The sequence below is a fragment of the Spinacia oleracea genome, chromosome 6, assembly GCF_020520425.1.
Source record: "Spinacia oleracea cultivar Varoflay chromosome 6, BTI_SOV_V1, whole genome shotgun sequence".
Lineage (NCBI taxonomy): Eukaryota > Viridiplantae > Streptophyta > Magnoliopsida > Caryophyllales > Amaranthaceae > Spinacia > Spinacia oleracea.
This window is the reverse complement of record NC_079492.1, coordinates 36511956-36525721: the sequence shown is the minus strand read 5'-3', so window position 1 is coordinate 36525721 and position 13766 is coordinate 36511956. Positions and strand designations below refer to the sequence as shown.

The 13766-nt window shown below is 33.1% G+C and overlaps 1 protein-coding gene across 1 annotated transcript; it reads left to right on the top strand.

Moving 5' to 3' along the window:
- Positions 1–2747: 2747 nt before the first annotated feature.
- Positions 2748–8199, top strand: LOC110799718 (uncharacterized). Its single transcript, XM_022004997.2, has 3 exons — positions 2748–3067; positions 3181–3338; positions 7530–8199. The coding sequence occupies exons 1-3, from the start codon at positions 2987–2989 to the stop codon at positions 7624–7626; spliced, it is 336 nt and encodes a 111-aa protein (XP_021860689.1). The 5' UTR covers positions 2748–2986; the 3' UTR covers positions 7627–8199.
- The last annotated feature ends 5567 nt before the right edge of the window (positions 8200–13766 follow it).

Below are 13766 nucleotides of genomic sequence, written 5' to 3'. Positions count from 1 at the left end.
AATAAAAATAAAAAGTAATTAATCATAACCATGAAAGATTACTTTGAATTTAAAATAGTAATTATAAAGGGGAAAAGTAATTATAATAACGAAAGAATAATTGTAACAAAAAGTACTAATATAATAAAACAAAAAACGATAACTAAAATAATAAACGAGTAGTTCCTCCGTTTTTTAATGTTAGTTCCTTTTGGAATATAAGACAATCCAGCAAAAGTACAACTGTCACATAAATTTCAATATAATATAACTCATGTGGGTAGGAGAGAAATAATTGAGGGGTTTAATTGGGATAAAAGTTTACTTGAGAGTAAACAAGTGAGCTTTTGAGATATTTGTGTAAATTGACCTAAGTCGATGATTTCATGCTGCTGATTTTTTTTATTATATTGTACTTAATTTTTTCACCACCTTTTTTGTCTCATAAGTGTAGTAAGATGTTCCTTTTGGTGATGAAATTTGTGCTACAGTTATCATTACGAGTAGTTGTATATTTTCCCCAACTTTTGAAGATAGGAAATTGTGCAGAATTTGCAAAATCTGACTTCACTTGAGCTTGGGTGTTGTATGACCTATGTCTAAGTGAGATTCTAAGTATTTGAGACGGAAAAGTTTGATAAACATACTTAGAAAGAAAAAGAAGCCTGAAAATATTTGTACACTATAAGGAAACAAGGTTTAAATGGGTCATCTTAGCGCAGCTAACAACTCAAGAGCTACCTTTCGGGTTGCAGCTTAGGTCTTGCTACTGACATATCAAACTTTGACCTTTTCCGAAACCAAACTCTTGCTGATGGGGCTTCAAGATATACGCTGCCAATTCCAAAAGATGAACACACTTGACTCTGTGTCTGAGTGAGAGTGAGTGAGACAGAAATAAAATCAGAAAAATGAGTTCTAAATCCATGGAAGTAGCCGACAACTCCATCAATTCCTCTCCACCAAGCCAAAGGTAATCGATTCATCGTCTAATTTTAACTTAATTTCATCACTAATTTGTTCTTAGTTCCTGCTAATTCACTCAATTAATTCAAGTTTGAATGTTTGATGATGATGAACTGTAAGTAAGGTTTGCATCGATTAAAATCTACATTCATAGTCATTCTTATATTCTCTCTCCTCTGGTGCAGGACTTGCGGCTGAATCATCTTTCAAGTTTCACGGCAAAACAAGAGATAGGGTAATGAAAGAAAAGGGTGAAACACTTGGGTAGAGTTTTGTATTCAGGCTATTGGTCTTATTTGTAAGCTTCTTTGTTTAGGCCCAATATTTAAGCCCAATGTTGGCTAACGGGTTTACGTTAGCATCATTATGTTAAGTTTCTATCACTGCATAATTACTTTTATTCAGCTACATGATTCATTCTTATGTGATATAGATATTCATATATTGTGTAATATAATATAATTCCATTTTTATTTCGAAATATATGTTACTACTTTGTGAACATTTTTTTTATCTAATATTTATATTTAGTGGTTGCCATACAATTTTAAGTTTTTATATAATCCCGCACGCATCGCGTGCATATAAGACTAGTGTAATATGTTCTAATAGCTCTTCTTGATAAATCTATGAAGTCTTTGGATTTTTTGGAACTTATGAAATCTTCTCACATACTTCTTGATAAATCTATGTTCGGAGGTTTTTGGAACTTGAAACTATCTGAATTTATTACTCCTTTCGTCCCTTTTTAAATTTTTACGTGTGGCATCATATACACGATTTAACAACTAATTAAAATGAATTGATATTCTTTTTTTTATTATTATTTAAAGAATGCAATTTAAGTTTATTAATAATGATTTCACTTTTATCCAAAATCTAACATTGAGACAGTGTGAGATTTAACGCCATAATGGGAAATGAGATATTTTATATTTTTATGACCTACGAATTTGATTGATTCGATTTGCGTAATTTTTGACAGAATGTTAGGGGCATTTGTGTTATACGGAGTAATATAAAAGGAAATATTTCAAATGTAAAGACTAAAATTGGACACGCAAAATATAATACGTAAAACATAATAAGAGAAAGGAACGGAGGGAGTAAATCATAAATTGATGAGAAGCCACCTTATATTAGTCGGGCCTTTCTACCTTCCTAAAAAAAAGTCGGACCTTTCTACCCTAATCCAACTCAAACTCGAGTTTTTCTAAACGTCAAGTGGTTTGTGACCAAATTGGACATAAGTAACCCAATATAACATTTTTTATACTAACACAAAATATTTGAGTACTAATAAGACAAATGACTCGTATTGGTATATAAATACTACACTACTCTCAATACCATTACAAAATTAATGCATGGATACCAATAAGAGTTCCATTTTAGACCACTTTTAACATAAACTTCCTCCTCCAACTCCAACTCCACCCAGTTTGACACCGCATCACTGATGTGAACCGGACCCTCTTATAGTGTCCTACGGAGTACCCAACGAGAAAGTCTTGGCTACAAGTTGCTTATGGACACAAGTGACCCAAATACAACCATATTCAATACCAATACATAATATCTCAGTACCAAAAATATAAATTAAGTCAATTTAAATTATTTTTGTTTTTTATACTAACATATTCTGTGTTAGTACTCAAAATATTATTATATAATAGATGTTAGCCTGTGCAATGCATGAATTTCATTAAATTATTAAGGTAAAGTAAAACTCCTATACATATACAACTTGTAGGTGCAAAAACTTTTGATAAGTATATATGCTAAAAGTCATGCGATATTCTAACTGTCTTGAGAATTACTAAAAAAGTTGGTCTTGAGAATTACTAAAAAAAATTGACCGAATTCCGCCCAACCATTCCGACCGGAGAGAAAAACCGATCATCAATCTTCCGTTTAAGCTGTCCCGGCGGTAAAATTCCGCGTCGTTATCTCGTCAGACCCGCCACCGGAACCCTAATTTCTGTTCTCTCTCTCCTCTTCTTCTCCTGTAAAACCCTTGAAAAGAAAAACTCCATATTTAATGGAAAATAAACCATCAGAATTCGAAGATCTATCATCAGTACAGGCAGTTTTAGTCGGCGCCTTAGCTCCTGGAGTCAATGTCAGTAAACTGTTCATATAATTTGTTGATTTAGTTGTCGCATTACTAGTTTAAATGGTCGATTATGTGTTTGATTGATTTGATTTTTCTGTTTTGGAAAAAAAAATTTGCAGGCTCCAACATGGACTACACTGAAAATGGTGTTTGTGATGCTGGGTGTTAGTCTGATTTTGATGCTTGTTTTGGGATTCACATCTAGCGACACTGGTTTGATTCTTCATGTTGGGCTCCTTGTTCTTATCACTCTTACCCTATTTTTATTGCTGACCAGGTACATGCTTTACTCTCTTTTTTTTTGTAAAGGAAAGGTACATGCTTTACTCTTGATTGTAATTTATGTTATTGCTTTTCTTATCTACTTTTGATTTGAATTGATTACTATTGCCTTCAATATTGATGGATTGTGATTTGTTTTCATGGTTTTCGATTTGAATCGTGTTTCGAGGATATTACCTATGTATTGGATTTGTGTAGATTCGATGTGTTGAAGCTGCAATGACATACTGTCTTTTCTTTGGTAATTGAAGAAATATAGTCAGCATAATTATCAAGAGTCAATTTTTTTTTTCCAGGAATTTGTAGTTGTGCTATTGAAACTGTTTTTCTGTCATTACTGATAGTCTTCTGTAGTAGTTATTCTCTGTCCTAGAGTTGTGTTGGATCCAAGTTCAAGTACATACTACATAGTGTTAGAATCTCGTGTCTTGAAGTCCGTGGCATGGAACTCAACAAGTCAATTTTCTTCATTAAAGTTGCTTTCCACATTCTTAGCCTTTTCAGTGCTTAAGCTTCTCCTGTTGATCAATATCATCGGGTTTCCTTATTCTCTAGAGTCTAAAGGAGACACGTAATCTGGGATGTGAAAGCAAAAGGACTTATGGTTTTAGATTAATTTTCTAAATGGAGTTCTTCGATGCAATCATAAATTTCCATGTCTAATGCTGCCATTGCTCCTATTGCATATATTTTCTTCCAAAACACATCCGTCCGAAGAAGAAAAAGGAATTAGTAGGCTTACAAGCTTTTTTTCCAGGGAATGAGAGAGCTTGTCTTTGTTCATGCTGTACTCTGTCAAGTTAAGCCCAATTTGATCCTAGCCCTAGACCTATCTGTGCTCAGTTAACTTGCTAGCTTATGAAGCTCTCTAGCTTAGCATACTGAATCCTGAAATGCCTGGAGAAAGTTATATGCTTCGTTGCAGCCCCCTATCAGCACGCTCTTACGAAATCTTATACTATGTGTTGATTACAAATTAAGTTGGCTACTTGTAACTGCTTCACTTCTTGCACCTCGTAGTCTTACAAACCTATTAAATTTCCTTGTAATCTTCTTTTTGTTCCCCCTTCCCCTGGGACATACTTAAGAAGAAGGAGCAGAAGAGCTGATTGTGGTTTGTCTTCGTGGGAGTTATTTTTTCTTTATCTGTGGATGATATTAGTAACTGTTGGATTCCGTTTCGAGGATTGATGCATCAGCAGCCTAATACCATCCTGGGGTCATGTTTCTTTTAATACCTTTTTCAATGTCTTCAAACTCCCCTGCGCTTACATTTGATGCCAAATTGCTGACATGACTTTCACAAAAGTGCTAGTAATTCCCACCATTTATTTATCTCACTATCCGAGTTATATATGCTCTAAAGTAAATTGAGGAATGAACTTAAATTTGAAGCTGATTATGGATCAGAAGGGTAACGGTGAAACTTGAGATATTTAATGGCTCAAATCAATGCCAGCCTCACAGTTTGTTGCTATAGCTTATAGAGCCATCAGAGATATAAAATATAGGATTATCGGAGTTATTGCCTGGTTGTTGAAACATAGGATATTTGGATTTCTTGTAGCCATTGCCTAGGTGGAGAGAATAAAGCTTGAAATAACTTGCAAGTTTAATAGAATTGCTGCCATTGTGGTGTTTTTAGAGGTCAGCAGTTTATGAAACTCAATGCCTTGACCTATATGCATTTCCTCATATAACCATCAACAAAGGGATCACATCTTTCCCATGGCACCAAATGTTGTCAAAGGTCAGACGGTCCATAAGTTTTAGGTTCTTTATATCGGATTTCCGTTGGTAATTGTGATGCCATATTAAGACTATGGCAGAGGTGTGAAGATAGTTCGCGAACTTTGGGGGGTTTCCTTAATGTGTGGAATCTGTTTGCTGGAGCCTGCAGGGGAAAAAGAACCTCTGTTAATGGTTGATTTTGGTCTGGAAGGTAGAGATCATTCAGGCAGTAGCATCTAAGGGAATGTGAATAACAAAAACAAAAGATCAAATAGTGCATATTACTATATTAGATTTACGAAGTATAATTTTCTATTAATTGGGGAAATGAGTCAAGATGGGTTATGATATTCCCTCCACTTGTTTTGAAGTATGCAAATATAAGATGCTCGTTCCGTCCCTAAAAGATTTCCCCAATTTCCTTTCCTCTCCGCCCCTTTGAGTTTGCCCATACCGTTTATAGTACGTGGTCCTCACATGCCTCCTCTCACATACAATTATTTAATTTAGCAAAAAGACAAGACTACCAACCCACTCGCTTTTATGTTGCTTTCTTTCTTAATAAAGCGAAAATGTGGTTTGGGGTAATCTTTTAGGGATGGAGGGAGTAATTTACTTGGGCTCAGGCATAGATAACTCTACAAGTCTTCATAGTGTCCAAAGTAGTGCTGGTGAGTACTACAACAGTAGATATAACTAGAAGACTGTAGAACTAGTGTTAGTTGTAATCCAAACACTTCACTATTGTCCACCAAAATTAAGTTTTCCCAGGCAAATGATTTAGGCAGCTCCACATCGTTTTTCTTGTGCGAGTTAGGAGAAGTTGTGGGCATTGATTTGTTGAGGCTTCGAAGCTAGGGTTTACCGACAACCTTATTTTTTCTGCGTCTTGCTTGTATTAGTTGGATTTCCTCAGCTTGGAATTCATGTTTTCTATATTGCCTACTTTTACTTCGGGAAAGCTGATGTTATATGTGTTTTACGTGTGGAAGTGTGGTGACTGTTCTAAGCATCAGCTTGTGCAATGTAATTTTCATGGCTTCTTTGCAATTCGACTGAAGCTTAGGGGTTAAATTCTTCAATCTGGAAAAAAGCCTCTGCTTTGTGTTTGCTTCCTCTTTTTTCCAAAAGTACAGACAGGGGTACAGCGTCTTTGGGTTTTTCGGAATGAGTCGAGTTAGTTGTGCTTGTAGATCAACATCTCATAGCACAATTATGTGAAGTCTTTTTAGTTACCAATTTACCATAGCTTATACGTGATCAAAGTTATTTTCTCAAAGGAGTTGTTTTAACATCTCTTAAGTTGGAGATGTTGATGGTATTACAAATGACAATGTGAATTGTTCTTGAATTACTTCATGAAAAACTTGCAGTTTGGGCATCATTGTTGGCTTGTTGCCTTGTGGGGATCTTAACTTCTACATTTGATGGGAGATGTGCAGAAAGCTTCTTAGAACCCTTGTTATCCAAATTAGTACTGTAGTATTTATTTATTTTCTAAAATATTGTGGACGTTAGGTGAGAAATGAAGAAATAGAATCTACTCCGTATTAGTTTGATGTTGTTGACAGCTTGTGGGGGCATCACCTCACTGCTTACAAGGTAAAGGATCATTTAAGAAGGGTTATTTCCCTTATTATATGGCTATGAGCTGAGAGACCACCATTAAATAAATCATTGTTGGTGTTTCATACTTCGTATTTAGCTAATTTTTATAACGTGAGTGTAATTAGCATATAAAAAAATAACCGGTTTTTATCCGGTGGATGTGTTGTTGGTAGTTTATGCTTAAAGTATACTTGAAGGGGGAGTCACTTGGGAAGGATGGGGCCCTTGGATGGGAGAGAAGAGGATTGACTGCTTCATATTCTTCAGCAGCTTCATGCCGAGGAAGGTTTTTGTATTGTTGGACTTTGACATCTGTTCTCTGTAAACGTCAGTATAGATACTTTATCTTTGGGTTAACTTCAAATGGGAAGGAATGCAAGCCCAGAATTTTTGTTTGTTTTAAGTAAAGACAATGAGAATTTTTCAAGTTCTTATGAAATTCTAGTGCCCTAGTTCAGCTCTTTGCCTCTGCATGTGGCTTCACTTGTCCTAAACAAATTGGCTTATATTTTTCAAGATTTGAATCTTTATATTTCTACAAACTACATTAAAATTTACCTGATTTTTGTTTCCCATTTGGACAATGAGTGTACAAATAGGTTTCCCATGTATATGAGTGTATGACCCTGCCTTCATCCTACGCTTGCTTGGTCCATGCCCTGCTATGTGACATTGATAACCAACTTCCCTTTACTTTTGTATTACTTTCGTATTACTTTCCCTGGTTTTAGTGCTTACATGGTATAATCAGCTACGATTCTTCAGATTCTTTGCCTAAGCATAACTATATTACCTGCCTACGCCTAACTATAGTACCTGTCATAATCTTTTACCGTTGTCTCTGCAGTTTTCTCGAACAAACGGGTCTAGTTACAGTTGAACATCAAATGCAAGAAATGGGGTTGGTGCCTAAGGATAGCAAAACAAGCCCAAAGATCGAGTGATTAAGAGTCTTTTAACCGCAATATGCAACATGTAACATGTAAAGAAAACACTTCAGAAAGAACAGATCTTCACAAACAAACATAGTTTTCCCAATTTGAACAAAGTTCAGTACACATATTTACAGAACAGGAGAAAAGGAAGAACCCCTGCAATTTTATCATTTACAAGATACAGAATGTTGAAACTGCTCACTCGCCCTTTTTTTGTTGAATCTCCTTGTTTTGACCCTTTTTGGATTTCATGTAACAGAAACACGAGCACCATCTGCATCGCAGCATGAACTTCATCCCCTCTGTCTACGCTTTATATAGCTTCGTAAGGACTACACAAGAATTGTCTTACATCTTTCAAATTCTTACCTTATATACTCTGTATATGTATTCTTTCTTGGATTAGATTCTTATTCATCGCCTTTCTTTTTAGGTTATGTAATTTTATTTTATTTTTGTAAAATCAAATGCCTTTGCCCTTTTTCTTTACATTGCCATAATTCCTTCAGGGAAGCTATCAGCTATTTGTGACGATTTTGTTAAGCTCAACTTTCAGCCATACGATCCTAAAATCATTTGTCATTGTGCATGTACGAGCAGCTTTTCTTGTTCTTTGCTTTCTTTCTAAAGATAATAGGCCATATTTAATTTTTGCGTGATTTATTCGTTCCTTAATGTTCTACTCACCATAGACTCGGAGTGGTGTAAGAAAAATGGAGAAAATAAAATGGAAATTATAAAAAGGTAGGGGTGTAAGAAAAAGAAGGATATAAAGTAGGAGGGAGTGAGCGAAAAATCTGAAAATGTATAAATACTACGAGAATTTTTCTAAAATTAAATAAACACGAATAAAATTTTGATAGTATGAAACACCAAAATTAAAAATATACTTTCTATGTTTCAAAATAATTGCAACACTTTGTAATCTGCACTAATCACATAATTTAATTTGTTTATTTTTGATGATCTATACTTTAGGAAAAACATATTCATGGATCTTGTTAGATTCGCCTTAATGTATATTTTGCGAAAATCATTTTTTATAATTTATTTATTAGTAACTAAATATATTAATTTTTCAAGATATGCATTGATAAGCGTGAAAAACAAAGTGTTGCAACTAAAAAGAATCGGAGGAAGGACATATATAGTCTATATAGACTTGATTGAAACTTATTTATACTTATTATTTTATTGGATTGTGTCAGATAGTATGATCGTTAAGTGGATATAGACCTTATGGGAACTTTTCTTGTTTTGTGCTTCCATACACGAATCTGATGTGAAGTTATTGAGGGAAACTTGAACTGAATTAAGCCTAAACGACCCGAATTCTACTCATTTGGCCTATTTATCATATTTTGTAGTAATATCAAGTTTTAACACTATTTCTGATACTTTTTGGAACAATTCGAAATTGACCTGAAACCAAACCAGAATCAACCTATTGACTCTGATTGACCTAATAGGATATGATTGAACCTGATTTTAAATAAGACTTGATTAAAACTTATGTGAATTTATTGAAGTATTTGACCTACTCCCTCCGTCTCTTAATACTCGCATCGGTTTGACCGATGCGGAGTTTAAGACATTTGAATTGACTTACTTCAACGGAGTAATAATTTAATGGTGTTAGTTGGTAGTGGGGTATTTTTTTAATATTGTTTGTGGAAAATGTGTAAGAGGTGGGGAGTGGTAAGTGGAGGATGTGAATTATTAAATAATTTTTTGTAAAGAATAGGGGTGTAGGTGGGGTAGTAGGTAAGTGTGAGAAATAATATAATATTAATAAAAAAATTCATTTGTAGAAGCGGTGCAAGCGTTAAGGGACGACCCGAAAAGAAAAGCGATGCAAGTATTAAAAGACGAATGAAGTATAATTTTCTTTTTCCTTAATGTAAAGACCTACCCTATATATGTTCATGGCCTTCAAGAGTTCAAGGGACTGGAGAGTAGGGGCCGAGTGTATTTCAAAAAAACAAAATGAAGCTACAAACCTTATTATCCTCTTATTTTAGATCTCTACTTTTCAATGAAATCCTAGTATCCTACCAGTTATATAAAGCTGTCATCAACGACAATATGGGAAACTTACTAGTGTGGATGTACTGTGACATGAAGTATAAAGTGACAAGTGTTATTTTAGGATAATAAGCCTACATAGTCCTATTTTAAAAGGGGGAGAATTAGGGATGTAAATGAAGACTCTCAATATACTACTAGGATTCGGGTTCAGCTAAAACTCGTTCATGTTTGTTTATTTAATAAACTAGTTAGTTGCTCGAGAGATGATCAGAAGTGTTGCATATAATTCGATTTTTTTTTATTCATTTCAAATTTACTTATAAATTTCTTAATATAAACAATTTGATAATATATATATATATATATATATATATATATATATATATATATATATATATATATATATATATATATATATATATATATATACTACTAGGATATGTGCAGTTTAAGGGTGTGTTCGGCGGTAGCGTTTGAAATAGCGGGTAGCGTTTTGACTGAGTCAAGACGCTACTTATAAAATTTGTAAGTGTTTGGCGAGTTAGCGGTTTAGGTAGCGGTTAGCGGTAGAGGTAGCGGTTGAGTAGCTTTTATCAAACGCTAAAATTAGTAGCGTAGGTAGCGGGTAGCGTTTGATAAATTTATATTAAAGTTTTAAATAATATTTCAGCTTTTATTTTATTTTATAATATCCCGCTACTTTTACCGTACACTCATTTTAGTTGCCCGCTACTTTGACAGCTAACCGTTACCCGCTACTATTCACCGCTACCCGCTACTCTAACCACTACCCGCTACCCAAACGCTAACTGTTACCGGTACTTTTGCCGAACATGGCCTAAGAATAAAATGGTTAACCAACAATAGGTGGACTACATTTTTGTGTTATTTTCTTTATTTGCGTAAAACTTTACTTTTTTGTACTACTTTACTTATAATTTATAAGAATTTTTTTATGTTACAATTGTATATTGAGTTACAAAGTTGAAATACATTTTAAAGTAAAAAAAACACATTTGATTAGCTAAAAGAAAGCGCAATATTTTTTTTCCTCTTCTTTTCTCTGTTAATTTCATGATTTTATGTTCAATTTGAAAAAAAAAATCTAGAAAAGATATATGATTTGACTAGTAAAAGAATAAAAATTAAGGGAAAAAAGTTATTTTATTGTTAATTTGACTAGTAAAAGAATAAAATTAAGGGAAAAAAAATTATTTTCATAAATTGTTACTCAAATACATAAGATTGGACATTAACCCACCTACAACAGGTGGGTAGCTGTTTAAACCCCGATGCTATGAGGACTCAAAAAAAAAGATTGGACATTAATTTTTTATACATTAAAAGGACGAATTTTCTCCTTTTTTAATTGTTTTAGATTCACAGGTTGTATTATTGGAGTAATGGGTAAAACTTAGTACTCCCTCTGTTCTCGAATAATAGTCCCTTTTGGAATCTTGACACTATTCACAATTGAAGAGAATTTTATAATTTCTATCCAATACGTACTTCAAAACATATTCATGTGAGATCTTATTTTGTTCGTCTTAATGTGTAGTTTAACAATATCAAATTTTTATATTTTTCTAACATACGTAATTTGATATATTTACGTTTAAATATTGAGTTGAAAAGTCAAAATATGACTAATATTTAAGAACGGAGGGAATATTAACATATCCAGAGTAAGATTTCATGGGTTCAAGGATAGGTAGTAATATTTTTTTTGTGAGAATAAAATAAACCATCATTTGTGCGTATGGCATCAATTGGTAGAAGGTACACCCGGTTGCATATAGATCTATGTACAACCGAGTCGTTTTGTATTTTTAATCCTTCAAAATGCACTTTTTATTGTTTAAAAACACATATTTCGTATAAAAGCACATTTTTACAGGAAAAAAACACATCCACTTTAAAGAAATATATACTATCAAGTACGGAGTACAACACAATCACTAAAAATAAAAAGAATTTTCTGGAAAAAAAAATGTATATGCTTTTATATTTTAAAAATGTACTTTTAAATTGTAAAAATGTGTGTTTTGAACTGCAAAAATATGCTTTTAAATTGAAAAATGTACTTTAAACCTTAAATGCTTTTAACCCGGTTGCATGTAGAGCTACATACAACCGGATGCATTTTCTAATTTGTGGTAAAAGGGTGGGTGGGTGTAAGAAAAAAAAATAAAGTAAGAGAGAAAACAAGTGGAAAGTTATAAATGTTGTGGGGTAAGAGGGGTAAGATCTCACACAATCAATTAAATTAGCGCACATTTCAAATTATGTTTTCAAATTATGTTTTCATTTATAACTAAGCTCGATTAATAAACGAGATGTTCACGAACTGTTCATGAACATAAAATATCTTAAATGAACCTAGCTTGAATATATTTTTGAGATTGGTTGAAAGCTCGGATTCGAACTCGCCTAAATTAGATAAACAAGAACAAGGTAGTATTCCGCTCCGGAGTCCGGATCCTCTAGAGTTTTAATACAAGGTAGATTTGTATCTAAACCATAAATTTTAAAAGCAGTGGCTCGTATTAGTGGGAAGGGAAAATCACGGGGTGAATATTAATGAGGAAAAATAAGGGGGATTTTGGAAAGATAATATATGAGCCATTGATTTTTCATTCAATGGTTGATATTGCTCAAACTCTACCTCATAGAGTTATTTTAGAACTCTAGAGGATCCAAAACCTCCGACTCTGCTATTTTGCCCCCTTGGGAAGAAATATCATACAAGTATCATAGTATTCATTTGATTCGGATGCGCATTTATATTCCATGGCAAGTTATTTTTCTTATTCAATTTCCAAGAAATAACTATAATGTTTGGTTGATAATACACCCTCCACCCCGAATGACTCGCCCCACTTTTCTTATAAAACCATCACAATTTATTTGTCTCGTTTCTATAAATGACATAAATTTACTAATTTTATACAGGGTATAATTTTTCTCACTTGAAGGACTCACTTGTATTCCGACTTTCTAAAAAGATTTGACACATTTCCCACAAACTATATTAATAAAAGAAAATGTTGGTATTTACTACCTTAAAAATACACCACTTTTGTATTTACTATCTTATGAAATTTTTATTTTAAATTACTACCTCAAAGTTCCAATATTTTTGTAATTACTACTACTTTACAGTTTTCTCATTTTAAAATCGAGATATCTCTTTCGTTTCTTAATCATTTAAAGTACGTGTTTCAAAGTTCATTATTTTCCTTTTTCTATAGGGGTTTCATTGAGAACGACATTTCAAAACAATTCGTTTTATAATTCATAAATATTTTAAAATTTTACAAATAATATTTAATTCGTTTTACTTTTTACAAAATGTTAAAAGCAAGATTCTTATGGAATCTTACACATAAATGAGAATAATGGGTTTTGAATCGCTTAAAATGATTAAGAAACGAAAGAGAAATCTCGATTTTAAAATGAGAAAATGGTAAAGTGGTAGTAAATACAAAAATATTGGAACTTTAAGGTAGTAATTTAAAATAAAAATTGCATAAGGTAGTAAATACAAAAGTGGTGTATTTTTAAGGTATTAAATACCAAAAAATCCTTAAAAAAAATACTCCACTATTAACTAGAACCTAATTAAATATGAAGTCAATTATATTGCCTAAAACCTTGTGCCAGCCAAAGCAAGACGAGTAATTCGAGACGGAGAGAGTAAGAAATAAAACTTCTTAGGAAGAAATTTTTCCTAGGAAATAAGAAAGGTTATTTTGTTTGAATATGGAAAGTAACTTACCATGAGAAGTTCCACTTATTCGGGGATTAGATAAGTAACTTCCTCCATTTTGTGAGAAATGGAAGTTACTAAGAAATGTGGCTTCCCACATTTTTGCAAACCAAACATCACAACCTTCAAATTCCTAAGAAGTTACATTTTTCACGGTATTTCATGTCAACCAAACAATATAATACATATACTCCCTCCGTAATTTATTAGGAGTCGCACTTACCATTTCCGGCCGTAATTTATTAGGAGTCACACTTTCATTTTTACTCCCTCCGTCTCTTTTTGTTTTTTACGTTTGTCATTTTGCACGTTTATTAACGACTAATTAATGTGCATTGAGATTCCTCTATTT